Raw genomic sequence first — 27,231 nt, 5'->3', positions numbered from 1 at the left:
TAGTTATGTCCTGTAAATCAAGTTTGCCACAGAAACGAAGTTATCAGGTATTTCTTAGCTCCAAAACCTGGGTAGTTGTAGGTCTTTGACTGTTACTCTCCCCATCTGTTTCTTGAACCAGTATGAACAAATGATTAACCAATTACGCCTTTTTCCTCAGCTGAGGATGGTGCACTCCTTGGTAAAATAGAGAAAGTGCGGATACTTCGAAATGATCGCCGGGAAGGTGAGCATTTTGTTTTGAGACTGGACAAAATGTAAAGAATTCCAGGCAGAATTACTTTTGTTAACAGGAAAAACATGCTCCTGTTGCAGGTATGGTATGTAGAAGAAGTGAAATGCACTGAATAGAGCAGAAGAGGCAGCTATTTAATTTGATAGTCTTTTATTATTCTGTCTTCTGGCTCACTTTATAAATGCTCTCATTTCACAGTACTGGAGGCCTGGAGCCCTTCCTAAATCAACAGCTTCCTAACTATATAGAGGCTTTAGAAGTCAAGTGTGGAAAGCTGGTGGTCTAATTGCTTTCTTCTACTGCTATAAGTTAGAAAGACAGACTGTTCAGTTGAACCGCATTGTCGGTGCTCTTTATGAAACTAAGTTACAAGCAGTTAGAATCCCTGGCCTCCTTGATATCTGCAAAAGATTGTAAAGCGCAAGTTGTTAAGCATTCAGAAGTATGTGAATTAATGTTTGTATTTTCTTCCCTAATGGTAGGAGATGATTATTGAATCTTGCCTTGTAGGTGTAACATGTATTGTCAGAAAATAAAAAAAATGTAATTTGTAATACCAGCAGCAATAAAACCTTCAGCGGCATTCCAGTAGAATGAAAACTTTCAAAGTCAATGTTAATTTGTTCTCTGTGGATGGCTAGACCATGCTTTGTTATAATAATAATAATAATAATAATAATAATAATAATAATGTTTATTCTCCCCCCCATCTGACTGGGTTTCCACAGCCACATTGAGCGGCTCTCAACAAAATATAAAAAAGTGATAAAACATCAATCATTAAAAACGTCCCTAAACAGGGCTGCCTTCAGATGTCTTCTAAAAGTCAGATAATTGTTTATTTCCTTGACATCTGAAGGGAGGGTGTTCCACAGGGAGGGCTCCACTACCGAGAAGGCCCAGAAGGAGTCGTTTCTACCCTAGACTCCTTTGCGAGGAAGGGTGAGCTAGAAATTAAATTAATTTATTGATTACATTTGATAACTGCTGTATTATCTACAAAATTCCTGTAACCGTGCAACATATACCCGAGGAGGCAGTTAAAAGATGGAAGGTATTTCCAGTTCATAGTCAGTAGTGGCATAGTTGCATCTGCAGGAACTTCTGTTACAAAGTTTGAGCAAATTCATCATTCAATGGCAATATTCTAGTCTTCTTGTATTATGTGAAGTTTAAATGATGTTCTTGTGCCGAACTTAAAACTTTGTTTTCTTTTGGAGTTCATAACATGTATAGATTGCTCACAAAGTAGCTTTAATGAAATGTTTGGCAAGATCAGGTAGAGGCGTAAATAGCATTTCATTATTCACATCTCTGTTGATTCCTGAGCTGAAAAACTGCACAGGGTTCTTAAAAAAAAGAAAAGTCATGCATAATAATTGCACTATAAGATATTAAAAAGTATATATTGTAAGCTAGGCAAAAATATACAAAATCTTAGTTTGCAGCCATTGAGAAACAGAGTAATAAAATCAATAACCTGTCATTAAGAGCTAGATATGATGATTGATTACTACTATCTTATTAACAGATATCTGCAAATATGACGGAGAGAAAGAGAGAAGTATAGTCAGCTGAGGTTAACAGTAAAATTATTATATTGATCCTGACAAATGTATAGATCAGTATACGCCCAAATGCAACACTGACTATTATAAGCTGTATGTTCAAAGGCAGAAAGAGTGGCAAGTTATTCAGACCACTGGGTAGTGGAAGGTGGGTTAAGGCACTGGGTTGTTGGGTTCGCGCATAAAAATTATAATAGCTCCTAAGTTAAGGAGGTAGTCAGCTTTCAGTGTTGCTATTGGCTCATAATAAACATCTCTGAGAGAGCAGTATTAAAAAATAAATAAAAATCAGGAGAATATGATCAGAAGAAAAGTTTTCCACTGGGCAAATGAAACAAAAAGATGGGAGGGAGTTGAAAAGTTCAAGAGGTAGTACCTCCAGGAGAGTGTTTTTGAAGAGATTTGTTGAACATGAAATGTGCAAGTAATTTTAAATTATATAATTTGCCTTTTCTAATTTTTCCTTTATTTCTTACTGCAGTATTCCCCCCCTATATATTCTCTATTTCTGAAACATGAGCATCATTTTGACCTAGAGTACTGGTGGTTATCTGTTAATAATGTGACTGCTTATTTATCCCAGATACCTTCCTTGTATAGTTATCATGACCTTATACTACCAAAATATATTAAAAAATAATTTAAACTGGAGTTGATTTACAAAACATCCCATTGGTTTTGTTTAAACTGTGTGGTCTATACAATTTTTAACAGCTCATTAGTAGTGTTGTTCCCAGAGGCGTGAAGAGGGTTAAGGTTGTGAATATCTCAGCGTAAATTATTCTAAAATATTCTTCCTATTATCAGTTTTATAGCAGAGAGGGACTGCCTAACACATAAGAATTAGAGCTAGAAAGTAATGAGGATTGCACTAGAATGTGTGATTACATCTAATTACTACATCATGGATGTTTGTAGTCTTTTCGGTCTTTATATGAAGTGATGCACACATGGGTAGCTTATTAGATGAACAAAGCACAATATGGTGTAGAGAGAAATAAGCAAATTAAAAATTCAAACTGCAATGCACAAACTTCTGTGTGAGGCTTGCAAGGCTATCTATCACACACTTTGGATGAATGTAAAAATGGAAACACTGTAAGATATCAAGGCTTATGTGTTTGCTGAAAGTTTTCCCTTTCCTCCTGTGTTAAGTGCTTCCAAGTAAAGTAGTGATGGACAACATTTCACTTTAGGTTAGTTTAAAGCTGGACTCAGCAGATAGAGCTGTTTCCCCCAAGCAAACTAATAATTATGTTAATTCAGAGCTCAGTTGGGGCTATGCTGTGCTCCTGTTTACATCCCTGGAAGTACAGCACTCTCTGATTCCCTAATTCTTCCCCCCACAGTCCCCTTATTATGGCGACTGCAGCGTACCACTTCAGGAGCAATGATAACGACGTGGAGGAAGGGAGATGCTCTCTTTCCTCCATGGTGCTTGGAATTTAGAATGCTGCTGCTGCAGCAGCAACATCCTGGGTACCAGGGATGCTGGGGAAATTATGTTTCATAATGTCCTTAGTGCTTAGGAACTTGCTACAGCGGCACTCCTAATTTTCAGGCACCATGATGTGAAGAGGGGAGACTTCCCTCATTCCGCTGCAACCTCTGGATATGCACAGTGGTTAGGATGCGGGAAGTTGTTGGCCCAGTTTAGAATACCGGCACAAGTCCATCCACAAGCACACCAGATTCATGCTTCACACAAGGCAGTTGTGAATCTCAGTAACACAATAATAGGAAAGCCGAGTGCGATTGTATTAGTCACGAGAGAAGTTTATTAGGATCTGGTCTAATGGGCTGTCTAGCTCACTGTCCTGTCCCCCAACAACAGGCTCTGCTAGATGTTGTAGAAGGTGTAAGTATAGCAGGATGATAAGTAAACTCAATTGTTTTGCCCTTTGTCAGTAGTCTGATTCTTTTTGAACTGAATTACTAAACTGATGGAATAGTGAGCAACAAAGAAAGAAAGAAAAGAAATTGGCTAATATGTGGTCTTGATTTTCAGGTTTGATGCGCTCTCGTGTCCGAGGGGCAGATGCAGCACAGGCGAAAGTACTGACGTTCTTGGATAGTCATTGTGAATGCAACGAGCACTGGCTGGAGCCTCTTCTAGAGAGAGTAGCTGAGGTTTGTTATGAGGAACATAGACTATTGATCCATAAACACTGTTTTGTTTGAATTTTGTGGTGCTTAAAATCATTTGTAGTGGCTGTTTTCAATCTGCATCTCATTTCAAACCGCTCTTCCAAAATAATTCCCAGTGTACTAACTAGCATGCCAATTTGATACAAAGAGTTGTGAACTCCTGATTTCATCCATGGATAGTGGTTTTTTACTGTATTGTGAACAACCCTGTGATCCTAACTCGAATGAATGAAATGAAATTTGAAAAAGTAGTATTTCAGGCAGGGAGATTTGTACATTTTGCCCCTCACATGATTAGATCAGAATTGTTTGTAAATAATCATTGATTTAAAATAAAGAATTCCTGAGGGTAGTTCTTGGTTTAGTAGGACACACAATTAAACCTAGCAATAGTTGACATGTCAGCCAACAATTGATTTGACCTCAATTCTGTTAGGTATTAGGAAAGTGTTTGAAAACAATGGTTGTATCACAGTGCCATATTACTATAGCATAGTTACACTTGGGATATACGCTTAACCCATATCAAGAAGCATACCATAAGACTGGGAAAATTGCAGAAAAGGCAACCAGTGAACAAGGGTTTGGAGGTTCTTTCCAAGAAAATGTAGTCAAATTCCTTTGCGTTATGCATTATTGTAAAGCTGAGTATTTTAACAGCAGGCAAGTTTTGTCACTTCTGTTTGGTGTTACTTTGAATTCAGGAATTTTTTATATTATAATCAGCTATTGTTACAGACAGTTTGGAAATGGTTTACTTAATAACTGGCAATGATACTGGCAAACGTTATACAGTGGTACCTCGGTTTTCGAACGTAATCCGTTCCGGAATACCGCTCGAGTTCCAAAACATCCAAAAACTCAAAACAGAAGCCTCAAAATGGAAATCTCAATACAGTACAGAAAACTCAATACGGAAGCCGCATTTCCTGTTCGACTTCCGAGGCGAGTTCAAAAACCGAAGCATTTACTTCCAGGTTTACAGTGTTCGAGTTGTGAAACGTTCATCAATGGAGATGTTCAAAAACCGAGGTACCACTGTACTTTTATAGTAGCATTGGCAGTGCTTTTTTTCTAGAAAAATAGGTGCCTGTATTCGCCATGAAGTTGTTACAGTACATACCACACTTTTTAATAATAATAAAGAGAAGTGCCGGTACTGTGTACCCTTGAGTACTCCTGAGTACCCCTTGGGGGGAAAAGCACTGAGTGTAGGATAGACAGTATAATAGGAGTAAGCATAATCTTCTTGTAATCATCATTACAACTCTTTTTAAGTCTTCAAGGGACATTGCTTATGTAGCCAAAACAGCACTACCATACTCAAGAGGGAGGTATTGGGAGACTCAGGGAGGAGGGAGCCCTGAGGTATGCACAAGTATAAAACATCTTTATTAAAAAAAAGTGCACATGTGTGCACTCACAAAGAGAGCCGGAGAGGAGGATGAACCAAGATAAACACGAAGGTGAGGGAGCTGGTGGGTGAAGCTGCCCACTTGCCTCAAGACCTGCATCTTTACCATTAAGACTTAGAACTGTGCTAGTTCTTGGCTCTGCTGATTCTTGGGGGAGCAAGCAAAAGGTGGAGGACTGAAGACCAATCTGAAAAATACAGAAAGAGATGGGTTAGAGAGGCAAGTAAGGAGAAGGGACAAGCACTCAATGGAAGCAGAGGGAAGGGGGCCATGGAGTGAAGAAGAAAGAGGCAGGTCATAGGAGTCAAAGCAAGAAATGGAGGGCAGAGAAGATAGAGACAGAAGTGAATAGTTGTGTGTCTCGTACACAGGATTTTTAGCACTTCCTTGCTTTTTCTTGCCTGCTTGGCGATCACGCACAGCCTAGACACAGAGGAATAGGCCCCCGCTCTTTTTCACAGGGCTCCCTGTGCCCCACAGCTACCTGGGGGTTCCTCTTGGTTGCCGTCTAACCTCCCTGCCACACATTCTATTGAGAAATAGCTGTAGGGTTCCATAATTAGCCCCCCCCCTGCTTTCCTGAACACACCCAAACAGGTTGGACTGTTCCTTTCTTTGTTTACTGACCCATTTTATTTGGTGCCATCCCACTGTGTTGCCCTCACCCTTCCCCAGATCCTCATGATCCTCCTACCAGTTGGACTATTGGCCTTGGATGTGGGGGGAAATTACGTTCAAATCCCTGTTCAGATCCAAGGCTCACTTGAGGGTTCTTGATCAACTCATCTGCCTAATCTCCCTCCAACAGATGCATTAGAGGTTAAACACTTCTTATAGGAAAGATAGAATACCAATAAATTTATGACTTTGATGGCAGGTGCTATAGAGTTCAGCTTTGAGACTATTGCAGGGCCAGGCTTGCACAAATTACTGTTGCTTGCCATGTGAATGGTGCCTTCAGTACCCAGGTTTACTTTTCTCATAAATAAAGTATAGAATGAACAATCGGGCTTGAGGACATAAGGAAAACTTAATTATAGAGAAATATTTTCTAGCAAATACAGTGGTGCCCCGCAAGACGAATGCCTCGCAAGACGAAAAACTCGCTAGACGAAAGGGTTTTGCGTTTTTTGAGTCGTTCCGCAAGACGAATTTCCCTATGGGCTTGCTTCGCAAGACGAAACGTCTTGCGAGTTCTTGCAAGTTTGTTTCCTTTTTCTTAAAGCCGCTAAGCCGTTAATAGCCGCTAAGCCGTTAATAGCTGCTAAGCCGCTAATAGCCGTGCCATCCCGCAAGACAAAGAGACTCGCGGAACGGATTAATTTCGTCTTGTGAGGCACCACTGTACATTTCAAGGGAGGTATAATCAGAAAAGTAGATTGCCTTTGTATGGATTTTGTGACAATTTCCATCCATTTCAAAAAGTTTCAATGACTTTCCGTCTCTGAATATTTTACACTGACTCAACCCCCCTCCAAATATTTATTTTAGGACAAGACCCGAGTTGTGTCTCCTATAATTGATGTGATTAATATGGACAACTTCCAGTATGTGGGAGCATCGGCTGATTTAAAAGGAGGTATGTACCTTCACTGGAATATAGGATCTTCCCGGGACCCCTAAATGTGAACACACCAAAGTATCACAACATACAGCTGAAATCGGAAAAAAAAGAGTTGGGGTGTTCTTGTTGAATCAGGTCTTTTATGGCATAGTTTTGAATGAATACCTGTTAAGTTTGTTTGTTGTTTTTTTTAAAGAAATGTTACTTTCTGAATTGAAAAATCTGATAGAAATGGTGGATCTTTATAATGACTTCACAAAAATGTAAGGCTATACTTAAGCCATGAAAACAGAAGTGTTCAGGAGATATAAAGTGGGATGTTTCTACCTCAAATTTAAGTCCATATATGCCAGAGTAGCATGCATGGAAACAGAATATACAATGCCTAGTTCTTTTGCTATTTCTCTCTGTTAGTTGATTTTAAATGTTGCATTTGTATGAACTACATTTGTGTGAAGCTTATTGCTGTAATTAGCTTTGGAGATCTTTTGGAGAAAGCAACAAATAAAATAACAAGAAGAACAAGCAGAATGTTCAGTATATCACCACTCCTCGTAAGAGGGCTTCTGTAAACCTGAAACAGTTATCTTACAGTCCTGATCAGGTTTTACAAGAGCTGAACTGGATTTTGGGAAAGGGAAAAGGGAACAGAAAAGCCCTTTCTCTTCCCTTCCCATATCCTTGAGGCCTTCCCCTCAAAACCATTCATGTCTTCTAGTTTCAGATAATCATTATGAGCAGGTGATGGTGACTTAATTTCCTTATGAAAGTGGGGGGAGACTTCTTTATGGTGTTGTCCATTTTAGCTGTACAAATCATCTGAGTACACAATTTCCATTTAGCCTTAAAGTAGGTGGAACTTGTCTGATCAAATTGGGCTGATGCATCCATGTCAGATTACTTTCCTTAATCCTGCCAGCCCTTCAAGATATCTTATGCTCGATGTTTTTCGTTCTTGCTCCAGAAGAGCCCCCTAATGCCTGTTTTCGTGCATACAACTTCTGGCTCAATAATAGCTGGGAAGCAGTTGCATTTATTCTACTGTTTGGATTAAGAACATTCTGTGCCAAATTGCTATTTGAAAAAGCATTTTAGTGATCACAACACTACAATTAGTGCTGTGTAAAATTAGTATGCAAAATTCTTTTCTGATGAAGGATCTAAGTACAATGAAAGTAAGTTGAGCTTGTATCTTAATTGGTATATTGCTTCTGATAGCCTACAGATCTGCTAAGCAGAGGAGGGCATATGAATAAGAACAGCACATGTATACACATGTAGAAAAAACAGTTGAGACTCATTTTGCTTCTATCATACTAATTAGCCTATTATGCACATTTTACCATTGGACTTCATTTTCAACTGAAATTCAGTGAATTATTCTGACACTTCTAACCAATTTCCAGTCCCCTTGTGTATAGTCTAGCAAGATAAGCAGAGTCCCTTAGCCTTAGGGAAATAAAATGGCTTCTTGTACAAAGTCTCAAATTACAGAAAAATATTAAAATGCTTCTGGATGGTGTTTAGGTATGACTTGGGAAATACATATTCCAAAAGTATGCCGCTTTCCTTCTGGGGAAAATAAAATAATTCTTCATCAAAGGAAAGTTTGGAAATGCATAATTGTCTAACTTTTTAGGTGTCAGATATCCAGCAATTATAAAAGGATTATAAATTACACTGTTGTGGCACATTCAGAATATTCATTATTGCAATCATCTGGGGTAACAAGAATATCTGTCTCTCCGGTATTAAATTTAAATTGTGCTTTTCCTCCCAGGAGAACAAGTTGAAGAACATGGTTCTTCCCCTCCCTGCTTAACTTCACAACAACCCTTTGAAGTAGGCTAGGTTGAGAGTGTGTGGCTGGCCCAAGGTCAATCTGGGGCTTTCAACTTGGGTCTTCACAATCCTAGCCCTACACTGTAATCACTGGTTCTTTGTTAGTTGAAGCTTGTCTGTAAGCTCCATATCAGCAGATTTTCTGTAACAGCTAACAGCTGGTCTCTGCGCATGTGGCCCTGGAGTTATGGTTAGTAGTTGCAAGCTATTTACAAGCTCCTAACCATAACTCCAGGATGCAGGTGGCTCTGTGGTCTAAACCACAGAGCCTAGGGCTTGCCGATCGGAAGGTCAGCAGTTTGAATCCCTGCGACGGGGTGAGCTCCCGTTGCTCGGTCCCAGCTCTTGCCAATCTAGCAGTTCGAAAGCACGCGGTGCAAGTAGATAAATAGGTACCGCTCTGGCGGGAAGGTAAATGGTTTGCCAGAAGCAGCTTAGTCATGCTGGCCACATGAAGCTGTCTGCAGACAAACACCATCTCCCTCGGCCTATAGAATGAGATGAGCGCCGCAACCCCTGAGTTGTTTGCGACTGGACTTAACTGTCAGGGGTCATTTACCTTTACCTTTAACCATAACGCCAGTAGTTATGGTTGCAAGCTATTTCTGACTGTTTTTGCAGAGCAGTGGGAATAATTTACGTCTCACAACTATTGTCCTAATTTAGCATTAGTAATTGAACAAATGCACAGGGAAAAGCAGCCTTAATTTCATTCTGATTTCCCCTAGCCCAGCCAGAGCGGAGGCAGCGGTCTCTCTTGCACATCCCAGTAATGGGCTCTGATCTTGGTCACTTTGACCCTCTAAGTGCACACAGAGAGGAACAGACAAGCCAGGACCTCTGTATAATATTACATCTTAACCTGGAATTGTTACCTCGGTCTGTAGCCATTATTTGTTCTTGGCTCGCTCATTGTGCTTTGTTGCAGCAAAACAACACGGTCCCTGATTCATTCATAACACTGTTTCCTCTCTGCATCAGCAGAGAGGAAACAAACAACCTCAAAAGATGCATTTGTTGTTAAACCCTTAGCTGTTGTTTACAAACCGCACATGGTTCCATGTTACGTGAATGAGCTGGAAATCTCATGCATTCTTCCTGTTCTTGCATTCTCCTGCACAACAGGACTTCCACACTGTTTAATTTAACTTTAGAACCCTTGCTTGTCATTACATGCAAATGAGAAACCATAGATTAAAGCAAACTTTTGTCTGTTTTAAACCATGGGTCCAAAAACTAAAAGAAACAAAAAGTTGTAATATCCGATCTGCACTTTTGTAACTTTTTCTTTTCCCTCCCCACCTCCCCACTGTCTCTTAGGCTTCGACTGGAATTTGGTATTCAAGTGGGATTACATGACACCTGAGCAAAGAAGAGCACGGCAAGGAAACCCAGTTGCTCCCATAAAGTATGTTCCTGCCACCACCCTTCCCCTCACAAAACAATGTTGTGGTTCTTAGTAAGTGCAACTTTGAGTTACCATCTCCCCAGGTTATGCTTGGCAGACTGCTCTTGAATTACTTTGCACATCACAAACTCTAAATGCAGGAGGAAAGTCTTGCAAATTAAAGTCTCAACTTGAAATATGGCAGGCTGGTACTTGAAGTCAAATATTGCTCACTGTGTATTAAATACCAGAGCTTTGCTGTGGTAGTGATATTGAGTCATCTGAGACTTACCATTAGAAAACATAAAAAGGTATAACCTTCCATTTAAGGTGAGGTTGAACTGCCCGCAAGGAAGGAGAAATTGAAAACTGTTTTATGAAGCTTAGTGATTTTTCTGTTGTGCACAACATACCAAGAAAGTAATATAGAAAATTAGTTAATACAAGACTCCTTAAACAGTAGGAGTCTCACAAAACGGATAGCGTACTAATTTAATTCATTCTTTAGTTGCTGCTTTACCCAAATAGCATAAAGTGAGCATACAAATTATTCTTGTGTACACAGTTTGATTCTTATTACTATTGAACTTTTAAACTATTAACTTCTAAACCAAGGATGGCTAACCTGTGAGCAATCTCTGGCCTCCCAGAAGGGTTTCTGGTGGGTCTTTGGGGACCCCCTCAATTTTTGCAGCTTTTTTATTATTATTATAATGGCACTGAGACTGTGTTCCTTGGCTGTTTGTGTTTTGTTGTTTGGCAGGGCTGAATTTCCTTTGTGCAGTCACTGCAAGAGGCAGCTGCCACTTCCTTTATTAAGAGCTCCTTCCTCTTTAAGGAGCTTCTGCAATGCTTAGCATCCTTTGTGCCAATGGCTAATGAATGAAGACATATGTCTGTTCCCTAGAGTAGCTGAAGTCACTGGCTCTTGCTGGGCAGGATGAGCAGATATGGTTATCTAGCTCAAAAACAGAGATTTGCTATGATCTTGAAATAGATTGCTGGTGGTGCATCCTTCCCTTCCTTTCCTTTTCCCTTGCCAGCCCCTTCCCAGAAGGGAGCAGCACTCTGAAGCAAACAAAACATAACACAATCAACATATCATCCCTTAGCCTTCTAAGGATGAGCTTCCCCCTTCCCTTGCATTCCGCACCCACTGCCTGCAGGGAGGAAGAGAAGATGCAAGTTTGGAATGAGAGTGGAGCCAGGCTGCTGAGACTGGTCCCAGCTGCACTTTGCATCTCCTTGGGAACAAGGGAAAAAATAATCCAAAAAAGGAAAGGTTGAACGTGCAAAGTGCAGTCCTTGTGGTTGCTGCTTTGATTTACCCCCCAGGCAAGGTGTTTTCCCAGCTTGACTCCCCTCCCATCTCAATTTGTGCCTGCTAATGGCATGTTTGGTTTTTGTTTTCAGTTTAACGTGTTTTCAAAAACAGGATTCATTTTTAGCTTGGTGTGGTTGAGTGCCCCACACCCACCCCCCGCCAGAAATAAAATGGCAGCAGTCTGAACTTTACATGGCAAATGACAGCAGCCTCTGGGGTGTGTGGTTTGCATGAGCTGGTGTGTGAATTGTGTGAGAGAGCAAGAGAGGGCTGTCCACACCCACTTTGGCCACACCATGGTATGTACCCTTCAGAGGGCTGGCCAAGGGTGAATAGATAGTCCTTGGGCCAAGAAACAGTTAGCCACCCCTGTTTTAAACTGTTGCACTGTGTGTGTTCCATGCAGATCCTAAATTTAGTTCTCTGCATAGAACGCTCTTTCACGGGATATCTGCCTTCACTTTAAATTAATGTAAATTTCCTTTCCTTCAGAATGATACACTTAAAAGTTGGCAGGGGATCTCCTACAATTCCAGTGGTCAGAGGTGTGGGATTTGTGTGCCACATAAGTTGCTATCCCTCTCCATGAACACAAGAAGCAGAATAACCAAATGTACATAACTCATATCTAAGGCGAAGAATGTTTTGAGCAGAATATGCGTTATCCTGAATTTAAATTGATAAATGGGATAGATTTGTATGTTGGTTTGTAAAATACTTAAAGAACTTCAGAGGGCAAAGAGTTCTATTTTCACATATCTTAAGCTATAACTTGCTCTAGGGCACATCATACTAATTTATGATAATATGCAGGAGCAGGAAGGAGCCTTAACAAGCCTTGGACTCGCACGCTTCTCCCCCACTTCTCTCTGCACAGTCCAAAGGAAGACTGCAGCAGAATTCACTTTCAGTTTGAATTTCCGCTTCTTGTATAATCTGAACTAGGGATCCTAGTTTCTGGCTACTTATGGTCTGTTTCAGAACAAGCGTGCAGATAACATTTTTCAATTTCTAGGAATAGCCACTTCTACTGCCAAGAAATCTGAGAAATGGTTAACCAGGAATCAGTTTTAACCGCATTAGTTACGTGATAACATGTTTCAGAGCGGTAGCATGTTCAGATAGCTAGAACTGAGCAAAATGGCCTATTTAAGGTATGAACAGAAAATGCTTTGTTGAAGAGTCTTCGTATCCGATTATCCTGTGCCAGTATGTAATGTTCAGTTTCCCTCTTTTATCCCTCCTGTCTCTTTAGAACACCAATGATAGCTGGTGGACTCTTTGTGATGGACAAATTTTATTTTGAAGAGCTGGGAAAATATGATATGATGATGGATGTATGGGGTGGAGAAAATCTAGGTAAGAATCTTTCTGCATAGAATTCTCTCTCGAAGAAAAGCAAATTATACTGTAATCTAATTTTTGTGAGTTCATGGCCTTTAGTTCACTGCCTGGAGTGGGTTAAAATGACAGCTAATACTTTAAGTGGATTATTGGCAAAAATTCAGCCACAACAGGGCTGCATTCTAAAATTAGAGCTTTATGTTGAAAAATAAAAGCTGAGAGGACTTCTTTGTACAAGGGAGAAGCAGACAAAAACTAAAGGGATTTTAGCCTTTAAACAAGTCATGCATAATTTGGAAACACCATTCTGTGTTAATTAAAATGTTGCAAAAGTGTCTCATTTAGCAGGGTTTAAAAAACGTTCCACACTTTTTAAAACTTAAAGTTGGGCACACACAGTTCATGGGTTTAATTTTCTTGTGAATACTTTAAGGAATCTATTGTAAAGTCGTTACTTGAGGGATGAGCTAATTAATTTTGATTATCATTCCTAGTAGACACTTGGCACCTTAGCCGAAGATGGATTGTGATTTTATAGTTCTATTACACCGTCAAATATTGATCCCACCCCATGCCCACTTTAGTTATTGGTCCTTATTTCAAGGTGTTAATGTAAGAGTCAAGAAATACGAATGTCCACATAGTTATGGTAGCCTATTGAATGTTGGAATTTAAACATTTTTAATTACCTAATTGTAAGTGGGTGGACATTTTAAATAATTTGTACTGATGACATAAGCTTTTCCTTTTTACTGTATTAGGAAAGAAAGGGAGTAAATTAACCTGATCCAAAATGGGAATTTGAGAGGTGAAGTAGCAGGTTTGCCATAAGTGTTGACATGAGGGGCACATAAAAATAGCACAGGGTAGAAAGAACTGGAACAAAAGTAGCAATTTTGTTCTTATTGATTCTGAGGGAAGTGGTTGCCATCTACATTGCTGCAGTATATAAGAATATAGAAACCACGTGGGAGAGACAAGCTTGATTCTTGCACAAATGTGTCCCACCACCCCTGACATTGATGTGTTTCTTATCATTCATTCTTGCTCTTCTAGTGTGATGTTGCTTCATTGTGCACAAATTGCTGAAGCAAAATGGGATAATAACCTCAGAAGACTAGGCAACCGCACTGTTTCCATAGCCTACAAATCCATATTAAAGAACAAAAAAGGAAAGAAAATAAATGGGAAATGTTGATTCAGATATTCCTGCGGATTTGTGCATGCACAGCCCCTCTCCCATCACAGTATTTCCTTTTGTCAATCAAGTAATAAAAACTCTCCCAACTCCCTTTTTTCAGGATACAAGAAAATCCCGAGAAATTTCCAGGGATTTAAAAATATACATACTGTGCATGCGTTGCGGGCAGTGGGAATGTTTGGAGGAACAGAGAACTATTTCTGCATTCTTGTCTTCTTCTTTTTTATTATCTATTGCTTGTTTCCCAATGACAGAGATTTCATTCCGTGTTTGGCAGTGCGGAGGGAGCCTAGAAATAATTCCATGCAGCAGAGTTGGCCACGTGTTCCGAAAACAACACCCTTATACCTTCCCAGGAGGAAGTGGTACCGTTTTTGCAAGGTAACGGTCAAGAGATTGCTTTCAGTAAACCAATGGAACCAAAGATGATTAGCTTATAATTAGCTGGCTGAGCTCTTTATCAAAGAGTAAAATGCTATTGAGGCTTTTAAAAAGTCTTTGCAGCTTAAACTACTGTCAGAATAACTAAATGAGCTAACCTTTAGCAAACATTCCCTGGTATGGGGCAAAAATTCTGTGCGACACTGGTGGTATAGTTTTTCTCCTTCAAAGACCAATGACATCAGTCGAAAAGGTTGTTGAAGAAAGTAACCATATTATAGAAAAGTGCTGGGATACAACATCAATTTAGGGAATTCCGATATTACCAGTATCGATGAGCAAACCAACCACTGAAAATGTGACAAGTCCTAATTGTAGTTAGAAGGTTTAGGGGTTGATCTCACTGATACAGCAAATCTTTTAGAAGTTAATTTCAGGCCAGTGTAGAAAAAGCAAAGCTGAACATGACTAGTTAGGCCTACCTAGCTACCATGTTCATGGTTAGGAAGGGCAGTAGTCAGAAAAATGAAAGTATATTGCCAAATATTTGTGTAAGTACTTCCACCGATAATGTTTATTTCATTGCCTGTTAAGATAAAATAGAAGGTTTTGAATAAATTCCAGTGAGCATGAATCAATACATATTGAATTAATAAAGGTCTTTGGATTTCAGCATGTTTCTATGGCAACGAGAAAAAATTGGGAGTCAAAATGTAGCCGAATATGTCAGAGTTGTTAGTATAAAAGAGAAAGAGTGCACATATGCCCATATTTGGTATCAAGGTCCTTGGGTTAGCCAACACTGATCAGATGCTAAGTGTATCAGAAGTATAGTAGGACATGAGATCAAAATGAATCCTCAAACAATATTACTGGGAGCAATAAAAAGACAAATTGGAAAGGAACATGTCGTGCTACTTGTGAACATGTTAACCTCAAAATGTATCTTACTGACAACAGCACAGAAATCAGTTTTTCTACAAACGCTTGGTCAATGGAGAAGGAAGATCCTCATTTTTTTGAGCAAGATCATGACCTAAAGGAGGGAAAGAATGAAACTTGTCTATTATTTTGGTTCCTGCAGCATCTTTAATGTTCAAGGATCTGTGGTACTCAGATAGGAAGGGAATAAGGACCCTGCCACATTAATAAGAGCAAAAATAACATAACATACTGAATTATATTTCCAGAAATACACGTAGAGCAGCAGAAGTCTGGATGGATGAATACAAAAATTTCTATTATGCAGCAGTGCCTTCAGCCAGAAATGTACCTTATGGCAAGTAAGTGTAATTACTCCTTTCCTATTGTTAGTGCATTTTGAGATTGCCTTTCGGAGGTGGCCTGGATTTAAAATATTATAAAGTTAATGCTAAAAGTATCGTTGACTATAGAAATACAGTTTCACATGTCTCCAGAGAAGGGCATCAGTGAAGGTTTCAGTCCCACCTTATGGTCGAAGATAAGAAAGATTTGAGGGAAGCTCCCAGAATCCAGAATTTTCTGCACCTAGCTCTCTCCCTTAAGGGAACTTTGCTTCCTGGCCTCTCAGGCTCCTCCTTGCTGCTCTAGCGGTAGTCGGCTAGCCAGAGAATGTGGCCTCAGGTGGCACTAACCAACTTGTAATCTGTGGAGCAACACAAAACCTGAAAGCCATTGAGGCTTCTGTAGGGGAAGCAGCAAATGGATGTGAAGCCAATTACTCTTATTATCTAGGAATGCCTCCTAGCAGCACTCAGACCTGCTGACTGAGGCTAGTGACTGCCCCTTTCCTTATAAAGAGTGAGGGCTTAAGGATACTGTGTGACAACTCGCAGCGTTCCCTTTTAGAGGTTTTGCATTCTCCCCGGTCCTCTGAGGATGGGCAGTTTATGGTTTTGTGTTGTTGTTTTTTTAACTCCTTCACCCTCCCCTGCATCCCTCTATTCAGTCCGTTCAGCCTTCTGTGCCCAATAAAACCCCTGTTTGAAGCGCTCTACAAACTGCTTCTCAGGCTCCTATCTTTCAGCTTACTACTGACATTCTCACAACAAATAAAGGAAGCTTTGTTGCCAGATACGTATGTGGAGCTAAGGGGTCACATTACTGCTATCCTTTCTGACTTGCCTGTGGCAAAACCTACTTCTGTCTTGCCTTCACAGAACGGACAGTGTGATCAGTCACAGCTCCAGAACAAAAGGGTCTCCCATCCACATTAAGCCTCCACATTGGGCTGAACTTGCTCCAGACTCCCATAACCCTTTTGACATTTCCCAAGGAACAGCTAATATTTATCCATTATTGCAACACCCTCCTTTAGCACCAGTGTTGGGCTCACTGAATCCCTTCGTTAACCCCAAATATGATCCAGGGGAGTGGAGTGAGGGATCTCGGGTGGAAGAAGAAACCTCATACTTTCTATTTAACATGTTCCTCACTCAAGCTCTTCTCCAGCAACAAGAGAAAGAAGCGTTGGTTCATGCCTGAAAGGTAGTTCTGTGTTACTGAGTGAGGGGCATCAGGTCTCGCCCTGTTTTTGGCTGCTCCAATTAATCACCATAGTTTATCCAGCTTAACATGCTTTTCCCATTTAGTTATTGTTAGGGAAGTGGCCATTTGTTCTCTCTGTGTATGTTTCTGTGTCTTGTCTGAGCAACCTGTTGGAGCTTGGCTAGGACTCTGGGAGCTTTCCCTCAAGTTCTCTTTTCTGCCTTTGACCACAAGGTGGCATCCTGAGTGATGCTCTTTGTCCGGTACACAGAACTTCCCTTGAGATAGGAACCAACGATTCTTTTTAGATTATGCCAATTTAAATATAGCTGATAAACACTGTTTCTCTTAATAGTATTCAAAGCCGAATGGAGTTGAGAAGGAGACTTAACTGCAAACCATTCAAGTGGTATCTTGAAAATGTGTACCCTGAGCTAAGGTGAGTCATCTATTTTATACAAATGATGTTTGCTGTTGCTTTTCAGCAAACTGGGGAGTGGGGACGACGACTATCCTTTCCTCATTTAACTTTTATTTTGTGACTTTTGCCCATCTCTTTTAATACCTTCAAAATGCAGCTTGTACATCAAGTGTGACAGTGTTGCTAGGAATAGGTTTGCTGCTTTTGTAAATCCACGATAAACTGAAAACACAACACATAGCATATACATGTATGTTTGTTTGTTTGTTTGTTTGTTTGTTTGTTTCATTTCTATCCCTCCTTTCATCTAAGGCAGGCTTCCTCAAACTTGGCCCTCCAGATGTTTTTGGCCTACAACTCCCATGATCCCTAGCTAGCAGGACCAGTGGTCAGGGATGATGGGAATTGTAGACTCAAAACACCTGGAGGGCCAAGTTTGCCTATTCCTGATCTAAGGAGCTCAAAGTGGTGTCCTGTACTGTTGGCCGGGACGGAAAGCAAAGTTGCCTTTCTGCCATTTGGCCTAGGGTGGAATAGGAGGCTGCTTCAGAGGCCAGCTGCTGCTTGCCAATCACAGAAGCTAACATTTCATGTCCCTATTCCCATCTGCACCTAAAAAGCAGCTGAAGATTGGAATATACAAACCCAGGTGGCTTACTAGACTGGGTCCCAACCACAAAGTTTCTGGTTCAAGCCATGTATTTCCCATACTATATAAAAGTCACATGGATAATTTTTCTTCTTCTGTGTGTGGTCAGTTCTAGGGAAATAATCTGGAAGAGCTATCAACTCCTTATTTCGTACTCATAATTACTAAAGTAGATAGAATCCCTGTTTTTCCTGTTGTGCATATAAATGTGAATTTAACAGGGTGGGGTGAAAAGACACCAAGGAATAACTAATTCATGTTTAGTTAAGGGAGTTTCTGCCCTGACAGTACTTTAAACCAGATCAGTGTGAAGTAATTTCTCATCTCTTGTCATTTGTCATTCTGGATGCAGTTCAGTTTATTTTAGCTGCTTCATTGGGTGTGTTATGGGGAGAAAGGGATTTGAAAGAATATTTTGAATGCCTATATTAAAGGATACAAGGCAGATAGATGCACAGCACATTGAGTATTTTTCTCCTCTCTGCTGTACCCCCACAACTGTGTTTGAAGACCTGTGTATTGGAAAACTTCCTGTGGTGCAGTTGGCTGCTGTTGCGTCATTTATCTTCAATTCCAGGGGAATTTAAAATGCCGTTTTGGGGGAGGCTGAAAGAGCTACCAACAGGAAAGCTCTAGAAAAGAATTGCATTGCGTTGCCTCTGAATTTTACTCAAACATAGAGTAGTTTTTAATATTGAAGGATGCTTGGAATTCTAAACTGTTTTGTGGTGTTTTACTTTTCAGGGTACCTGATCACCAAGATATAGCTTTTGGGGCCTTGCAGCAAGGAACCAATTGCCTTGACACTTTAGGCCATTTTGCAGATGGCGTTGTCGGTGTTTATGAATGTCATAATGCCGGGGGAAACCAGGTTAGTAATCACAGGTTCATAAGTGGCAATAAATTAAATTCACTACATGCTAGAAACAAGACTGATGGGGAAAATCACATTTTATATTCTTTATTACGCCAAAGAAAGTAGGTTTATTACTATATTACTCTTTTAAGTCTTTCAGACCTGCCTATTTGGAAATTCATTGTTAAATTGTGTTTTGATCACCTTTCCTTCTGACGTTTGCCAAATATGGCTTTCCGTTTGTGTTAAGGAGATATGGCATGACAAACGAAAGGATACTGGATAATTTAACTTTTGTGGGCTGTAAATAGGCTTAACTTCTCATTGTTTGTGCAGATACAGAAACTTAACATATAGACATTTGAAGTATTACTTCATTCTTCCGAGACTTGGCCTGCAAGCTTTTTTTTTTTTTTCATTTTGAGGATAAGGTGGGTGGATGAATGGGTTGAGTGTATATGCGTGTGAGAGAGACATTCTTACTTTTAGAACACAGATCTTGAACCTCAGGGTTAAACATAATTAAACAGCTACCAATGAAATGGTGCCTTAAACAAGAGAACACAAAGCTGACATTTTCAAAATTCATACCTTTTTGCTTCACATTGAGATGATGTGCAGAGGTGATGTCAATAAACTTACGTATTTATTTCTATATCCCATGCCATGCGTGGGGGATAGTTTGGCTGAGTGAAAAGAAATAAAATATCTGGCATGGCTACAGGAGCACAAATTCCATAGGCTGAAGGGGAAGTGGTCTAAACAGAATCCAGACAAAATAGGCTGGATTCCGGTACACAACAGCCCTCAAGCAATGGATGTATTAAGTACCTGTGGTCATCTTTTCCTGCAGCAGAGTTGCAGTCAAATTGTTCTCATCTTGCAACTTAGCACTGCAACTTCAGTTGCTTTTTCTCCCTTGGCTTGTGAAGGTCATTGTTTGGGAATGGCTCCATCTTGTGGTCAAAGGCAGGAGTGGAACTTAAGGAAAGTAGGCAGCTCCCACAATTCAGATCACTCCTGCCTTTTTGTCAAAGCAGAACGCTTTCCTTTAGCTCCTGGCCCTTCTCCTTAAGCTTGATAATTTTATCTTTTTCTAACTGCAGCCATTCATTAAATGCCTCCTCCTTGTTCCATTCTCCTCTTGGCTACCCATGCTGCCTGCAACTTGGAAGCCCTCATTCTCGGAAGCCCTCCTTTCCCTCCAGCCTAGCCTGCTGTTTTCTTCCACAGTCTTTTTTCTACATTTGTCTCCCTCCCTCCCCATTCGCTATGAGTGTTGCTCCATTTTGGAAATACTTTAAGCTGCTCCAATAGTTGAGGAGTGAGTCTCCACTTAGGCGTGTCAGATCATGTGGGAAATAAAATTAAGCTGATGGAATGAAAACCAAGAATAATTGTTCGTTAAACGTACAAACTTCTACTTGGGAAAGATATGCTTGTAATACCCTTTAACATCTCATGCTTCACGTAGTTTTTCAGTATTTTCATTCAGGGGCTGACTTGCACATTAATCATTTTAAAACACTGTTACAAAATGGCTTCTTTGCCAAACCCCATTAGTTAAGTCAATTACTCAGTGGCACCTTCGTCCTAATCTGACTCCTAGTACAATCAGATTTCATTTGCTGCCACTTCCCAGAAGTAGCCTGCATGTTTCTTTACTGAAAATGAAGTGGCGCTGCTGCAGTTCTGCATTTGAAATATTCCTATGGAAGAGCTGGGTTCTTACAGTGTAGTTAGCAGAGAGGTTGATCTTGATCATCTCCAGTGATGGAAAACTGCACTTCAAAGCAAGTTGGAGATGGAACAAGACCCTCAATATGCATTGCCTATGTGGGCGATAGTCATCAGAAATGGCCTGGTGTACGTGCTGAAAGGGACGCGGGTGGCGCTGTGGTCTAAACCACTGAGCCTGATGGGCTTGCCGATCGGAAGGTTGGCGGTTCAAATCCCCGCAACGGAGTGAGCTCCCGTTGCTCTGTCCCAGCTTCTGCCAACCTAGCACTTTGAAAGCACATCAGTGCAAGTAAATAAATAGGTATTGCTGCGGCGGGAAGGTAAACGGTGTTTCCGTGTGCTCTGGTTTCCGTCACTGTGTTCCGTTGCACCAGAAGCGGTTTAGTCATTCTGGCCACATGACCTGGAAAACTGCCTGTGGACAAACACCGGCGCTCTCAGCCTGAAAAGCAAGATGAGTGCCGCAACCCCATAGTCTCCTTTGACTGGACTTAACTGTCCAGGCAAGCTTTACCTTACATGCTGAAATACAGGTTTTATAAGAGAGATGGGTATAAAATGTCACTGGCAGTTCAAACGTTGTCTATGAGTCTTTCCTGTTTCTTGCTTTCTTAGGGGTGAAGCAAAACCTTAAAATTCATTCAGTACATTTAGGTATTCCCAGAAGGTAGGATCCAGCTGTATGATATTGTGCTGTACCGCCAGCAGAGGGCATTATAGGACAACTTTCTCCAGTTCATCTTAAAAGCAGTATTGCACTTCCAGATTCACAATTCCAGGATTAATATTGGATTCCAAAGCACCATCTAAAATCATTGGGGCAGAGTTCTCAAATGTTTCTCCCTAGGTAGAGGGGGAGAGAGAGGGAGAGGGAGAGAGAGGGAGGAAAATCAGCAATTTGCATTTCATAACAGACACTTCTGTCTTTGTAAGAGCCTTTTCTTATATTAGAAGAATTTTGTAACAATCAGGTAAATGAAATGTTTTGCAAACATTCTGCATGAATATAACTATGTCTCATTTCCTTTCTGTTGCAGGAATGGGCCTTAACAAAGGACAAGTCAGTGAAACATATGGATTTGTGCCTTACTGTTGTAGACCGAGCTCCTGGCTCACTCATAAAACTTCAGGGCTGTAGAGAAAATGATGGTAGACAGGTCAGTACACAGAATACAGCCATGTGCAAATAGGGCTGAGAACACACCAATATCATGTGCGCCCTTGTAGATATTTATTCCTCTTCCCTGTGCTTTGTTCTTCCACCTACCTTTCCATAAGATATTATATATGTCTGCTGGATTTCTGGCAGTAGAGCAGTGTTGAATCACTTTGCCCATTGGGTTGGCTGCTGTGAGACTCAAGTTTGTATTATTATTAGTAGTAGTAGTAGTAGTACAGTGGTACCTCGCAAGACGAATGCCTCGCAAGACGAAAAACTCGCAAGACGAAAGAGTTTTTCATTTTTTGAGTTGCTTCACAAGACGAATTTCCCTATGGGCTTGCTTTGCTTTTTCTTAAAAGCGTTAATACCGTTAAAACCGTGCTTCGCAAGACGAAAAATTCGCAAGACGAAAAAACTCGCAGAACGAATTAATTTCGTCTTGCAAGGCACCACTGTAGTAGTAGTATACTAACATGAGTTTGACTAAACTGTGGGAGGCAGTGGAAGACAGGAGTGCCTGGCGTGCTCTGGTCCATGGGGTCACGAAGAGTCGGACACGACTAAACAACAACAGTCGTAGTATACCACCCTTCATACGTTGATTTTAGGGAAGTTCACACCATATAAATGCAACATAAAACAATAAATACATAATAAAAACAAAACAATAACCCCCTCACCCACTTGCACAAACACATTGAAGAAGAAGAAGAAGAAGAAGAAGAAGAAGAAGAAGAAGAAGAAGAAGAAGAAGATGATACCTGCCCATCTGGCTGAGTTTCCCCAGCCACTCTGGGCAGCTCCCAATCGAGTGTTAAAAACAATACAACATTAAATATCAAAATCTTCCCTAAACAGGGCTGCCTCCAGATGTCTTTTAAAAGTAAGATAGTTGCTTATTTCCTTGACATCTGATGGGAGGGCATTCGACAGGGCAGGTGCCACTACCGAGAAGGCCCTCTGCCTGGTTCCCTGTAACCTCACTTCTTGCAGTGAAGGAACTGCCAGAATGCCCTCAGCACTGGATCTCAGTGTCCGGGCTGAATAATGGGGGTGGAGATAGGATGTTATTCAGCCAAAGGCCTGGTTGAAGCGGTATATAATGGTAGGTGCCAGGTATATAATGAAGGTGCCAGGTACGCCTCCCTGGGGAGAACATTCCACAAACAGTAGAACTGATGGCTGGCCTTTCCTACAGCAAGCTGTCTAGTGCAACTAAATCCTTAGGTTTCATTCACCTCCCAGCATTTAATCTCCCACTCCAGTATACCAGGGGCTTTGAGCTTCCATTTGGGAAGTTTACGTGGACAATGCTAAATGAAAATTTACAGCCACAGTGGGTTTGCAAAGCAAATTTAACAGTAATGACTTTAAGGAGTTGCAATTATTTGCTGTAAGGAAAATAGATGGTAGACAAAATAACCCTAGAAAATACTGGCTTTTTAAAATCAACATTTATCTAAGTGGAGTAACTTTTTAAATCTTCTTCTTCTTCTAGAAATGGGAACAAATTGAAAGCAACGCGAAACTGAGGCACGTGGGCAGTAACCTCTGCTTAGACAGCCGAAATGCCAAAAACGGTGGTCTGACGGTTGAAGTCTGCAACCCCTCGCTGTCGCAGCAGTGGAAGTTCACACTGAACCTGCAGCAATAGTAGGGCTTGCTCAGGAGGACTGTTCCCCTTTCCGAAACCTTGGGCAACATTTTGATTGCATTACTGATACTTTATATACCTCAGTATTCCATCTTTGTCTGAAAGTAGGCGACAAGTGAACAAAAGGGAAGCAAGTGAACTGGGGACCGTGCCATTGCCTGGTCAGACGTAGCTGCTGCACGACTCGCTCCCTTCCACCGCAAAGGCTCACCAGTTCCTTTCCGGCATCAAGCTAAATCCTTCCACAGCAGACGACTAAGATTCCTAGGAAAAACAGATGTACAGTAGTAGGAAACTGCTTTCAACACACAGAAGAGGGGGAGGGTGGGAGAGAGGGAGGGAGGGAGGGACTGATGGGGAGGGACGCAAATTGTTTGGAGAAGATCATTGGCAGTCTCCATTTTACATAGAAATCAGTGTTCGTGGTTTCCAGAAATCAAAGCATTTTGAAGGTTTTTGCCATGTGTACTTGGTATATTTCACCATGGACTTTTCTATGACAGAACTCTTAAATATAAACATTCTATATGTTTATATATAAATATATATATAAAATATATATTGTCGAAATTTTCAACTTTCTATCAATTTTTCATCATCCTGTAATTTATCCAAAAAAACAAAACAAAACAAACAGAACAAAGAAAAGCAATTTAACACTTTTCTGGGAAGTGGACTGGACAGTTGGTAGAAGAACAAAACTTTGTGAAGACGCAGGTTTGTGCTGCTGAGTTGTGTTCATGCAAACACTGGATGTTTCTGCTTTGTGAAGTGTGCCTATTTTTTATTTTATTTTTTGCGCTTCCTCCTCCTGGGAAATGTCGGACCTCTGCAGAGGAGGGTGATCAAATGGCAGAAAGGAGCTCGCACGCTTCATCTCACCAGCATTGTCACCTCCAGTTGGGGAATTCATGCCATGTGCTCTGGATATCTATAAACTTGGTATTTGTGTTGGGCAATTTGGGGCTACTTAAAAAAAAATAGTTTGGCCTTCTTAAAATAATGCAGCTAGGAGGTTTTGGTCTTCAGGTTGTGTTCTTATCAATGCGTGCTTCTTTTTCTCCTTTTAAAAAGTTGTCTGACAGCACAAGATCACAATAGCCTTCTCGTGGAAGCATGGGCAGCTACCTACTAAATATCAACATTTCAGCTGTTATGCCTCTGCTTTTGGGGGGCGGGAGTTATCATGGTCTGGGTTTTTTCTTTACACCTGTGTCCTGTTTTAATCTGGTGTTTCAAACTTGGCTGGAGGAAAATGTTCTGGATACATTGGAAGGAGCCATTTCAATCCAACTGCTGTTTTTATATCAAAGTAATGTCTGGGGTTACTCTGACGTCTTTGCCTGTAAACCCCACCCCCCCTCCCTTCTTAAAAACACAGCTTATGTAAGTTTTTAACGGTGCCCTCTGGTGATTACAAAGGACAAAGACAAATTATTATGCAATCATGTTTTGACAGTCTTCTCTTCCAGCTACATAGGTCTTAAAGAGTTTTCCATAAACTGTATTTTCCCTTATAGCTGCAGTATTTGCCACAAAATGCTTCCATTGACACAAAGGCTTTGAAATTTGCAGTACCGGTTTAAAACAGGCTGATGAACTGTTATATGACATGCTTGTGATCTCTGCAGGTAGTATTCACAGATGTCATATGAATTCTACATGGTTTGAATCCACATTGCTTTTTCCTTGAATGTGGATTTGTGCATATAATCCTCTTCCAGACCAAATTTCCTTCTCCCACACTGCAAGTTCCCATGTATATCCTATTTACACACGACCTTGGCAACAAAAAGAGAGAAACTTTGGACTTGAGTTTTTCAAGATTCGCTTTATTTTCAGCCACCCAACAACACTTGACATGAAAAATATTAGTGAAGATGAAGATGGTGATATTTTAATATTTGAGGGACTATGCATTCAGCTCACAACTATACAGCCAACTGGTTATGATCCAGCGCTTCTGGGAAAAGAACTTAATGAAGGGGAGCTAAAATATTAACATTTTTTTCCCTTGTGATTTAAAAGCTAGCAGGCAAACCAGCTGCTGTTTTCTGAAATAATAGGAGTTTGCTGCCTTGACTGTTAACCTAACCAGAGTTGCTAGTAAGTTTTATTAATAATATCTCCCCACTCCAGAAACTCTAATGTCGTCTATGTATTATAAAATGAGAATATGTTCTTAAAATTCTAGAGATCCTACGCAGACAGTATCTCCATGCTGAGACCGCAAATTGTGGGTGATGGATGAGAATGGAAATATGGTAATGTGGTGTTAGCTATGTTTACATGACACAGTGTGCCAAAGTTATTTACTGTGACTTCATCCTTTTTTAAAGTCTATGGATTTCTGGTGCTATGCACCAACGACTGCTGCTGCACAGATCCTCTGTCAGTGGGGTGTACTAAGGGGCACTGTGTGAAAACCTTTGACATGAACAGAGGGTGTGCAGTTGCAGCCAGTGGCAGATATTGACCTTGGGTATCAGAAGTAGCCAACATCTCTCCCCCACCCCCACCCCTCTTCCTTTTATAATAAATCACTAGGAGACTTGGAAACAAATTGCAATGCTATCTCTGTGCTAACCTTATCTGAGTGTCTTCAAAGCAAAAATGATGGGGGTACATGTGAATTTTGTTTTGCAAATCAGATGTCATTTGGAAACTGTCGTTTCAGTTGGTTCTTTAAAATCTGCTGTACAGAGCTTGTACTTTGTTCATTTTATAGATGGAAACCATCCTTGAAAAAAAAAACCTGTTTGTTTAACTTAAGGAAATAAATACTTTATAGATAAGATAGCGAGGTTTGCTGCCATTCTGTTTTTGTGTACACTCAGGAACTGGCCCCAGAATCTTCAGCTAAGACCACTTGATCTCCTTGGCTAGCCAGCATTCTTACAGTGACTTAGTGGTTAAGAGCGGCAGACTCGTAATCTGGTGAACCGGGTTCCCATCTCCGCTCCTCCACATGCAGCTGCTGGGTGACCTTGGGCCAGCCACACTTCTCTGAAGTCTCTCAGCCCCGCTCACCTCACAGAGTGTTTGTTGTGGGGGAGGAAGGGAAAGGAGATTGTTAGCCGCTTTGAGACTCCTTCGGGTAGTGATAAAGTGGGATATCAAATCCAAACTCTTCTTCGGACATTGCTTTTAACCATAAATTAAACTCAGCTATGGTTTTAAAGTGAACATGTGCAGCACTCCCTCGCATTGCTTCCTTTCCTGAATGGAGTGAACCAGAAGAGGCTGGATTGCCATTACATGTGAACCTTGTGGGTGGCTTCTCTCCTAACAAGCCATGGCGGTATGTTTGTGTTTTGTTACACAAGTAATAAACTACAAGCACTAGTCTGCACGTTAAAAAAAGCCAGTTCCTGGTTTGTTTCTTCCATGCGGTGAAGAAAGGTGTGTGGGAGGCACATCTGCAGGGATTTTTGCACCAGCATGCTGCTCATTCACACGAATCCTAAGTTTCATATAAGCTGTACCTTAATAGAGTGTGCAAACCAGGCCTGTGTTTTTGTAAACCAGTTTTGCAGATCCAAAGAATGCTTGAGGCATTTCCAGTCGGGGAGGTGCATCCGTTGGAGTTGGTTTTTGGTTTTCACTTTGAACAGCAAACCTTCACGCTGGATCTGAAACCACTTCTGAATCTCCCTAAGAGATTTGTCGTGGTCGGTGGGTGTTTGAAAAACACCAAGGATGCTTTGAATTGGTTTGTGCTGCTTTGGATTCGATTTCATGGATTTGTTTTATGAGTTGCTGAACATAGAAGGCTTCCACCATACTCACTAGACAGTATTGTTGCATCTAATGTAGGTTGAAGAGGAAGCTGACTTCCTCACCAGAAACATTCTATTTCCACCTCCTCCAA

General features: G+C 40.8%; 1 protein-coding gene and 1 long non-coding RNA gene across 2 annotated transcripts in view; one reads left to right on the top strand and one right to left on the bottom strand.

Annotated features, from left to right (window-relative positions):
• GALNT2 (polypeptide N-acetylgalactosaminyltransferase 2) overlaps positions 1 to 25,923 on the top strand; it is a 67,116-nt gene extending 41,193 nt beyond the window's left edge. The window contains exons 6-16 of the mRNA XM_080997733.1: positions 161 to 226; positions 3,812 to 3,933; positions 6,858 to 6,945; positions 10,093 to 10,180; positions 12,739 to 12,842; positions 14,283 to 14,409; positions 15,600 to 15,692; positions 17,234 to 17,317; positions 18,693 to 18,819; positions 21,582 to 21,701; positions 23,205 to 25,923. Coding sequence (XP_080853859.1) covers positions 161 to 226; positions 3,812 to 3,933; positions 6,858 to 6,945; positions 10,093 to 10,180; positions 12,739 to 12,842; positions 14,283 to 14,409; positions 15,600 to 15,692; positions 17,234 to 17,317; positions 18,693 to 18,819; positions 21,582 to 21,701; positions 23,205 to 23,360 — 1,175 coding nt within the window. The 3' untranslated portion in view covers positions 23,361 to 25,923. The remainder of the gene's footprint in view (positions 1 to 160; positions 227 to 3,811; positions 3,934 to 6,857; positions 6,946 to 10,092; positions 10,181 to 12,738; positions 12,843 to 14,282; positions 14,410 to 15,599; positions 15,693 to 17,233; positions 17,318 to 18,692; positions 18,820 to 21,581; positions 21,702 to 23,204) is intronic.
• LOC308472729 lies at positions 25,611 to 27,231 on the bottom strand. The gene is made up of 2 exons (XR_013983680.1): positions 26,489 to 27,231; positions 25,611 to 26,264 (listed from the first exon to the last, which is right to left on the bottom strand). It is a non-coding gene; the product is annotated as an uncharacterized lncRNA (long non-coding RNA).

Source organism: Podarcis pityusensis (assembly GCF_964106645.2).
Source record: "Podarcis pityusensis genome assembly, chromosome: 3".
In the NCBI taxonomy this organism is placed as follows: domain Eukaryota; kingdom Metazoa; phylum Chordata; class Lepidosauria; order Squamata; family Lacertidae; genus Podarcis; species Podarcis pityusensis.
This window is presented reverse-complemented; position numbering and strand designations above follow the sequence as displayed.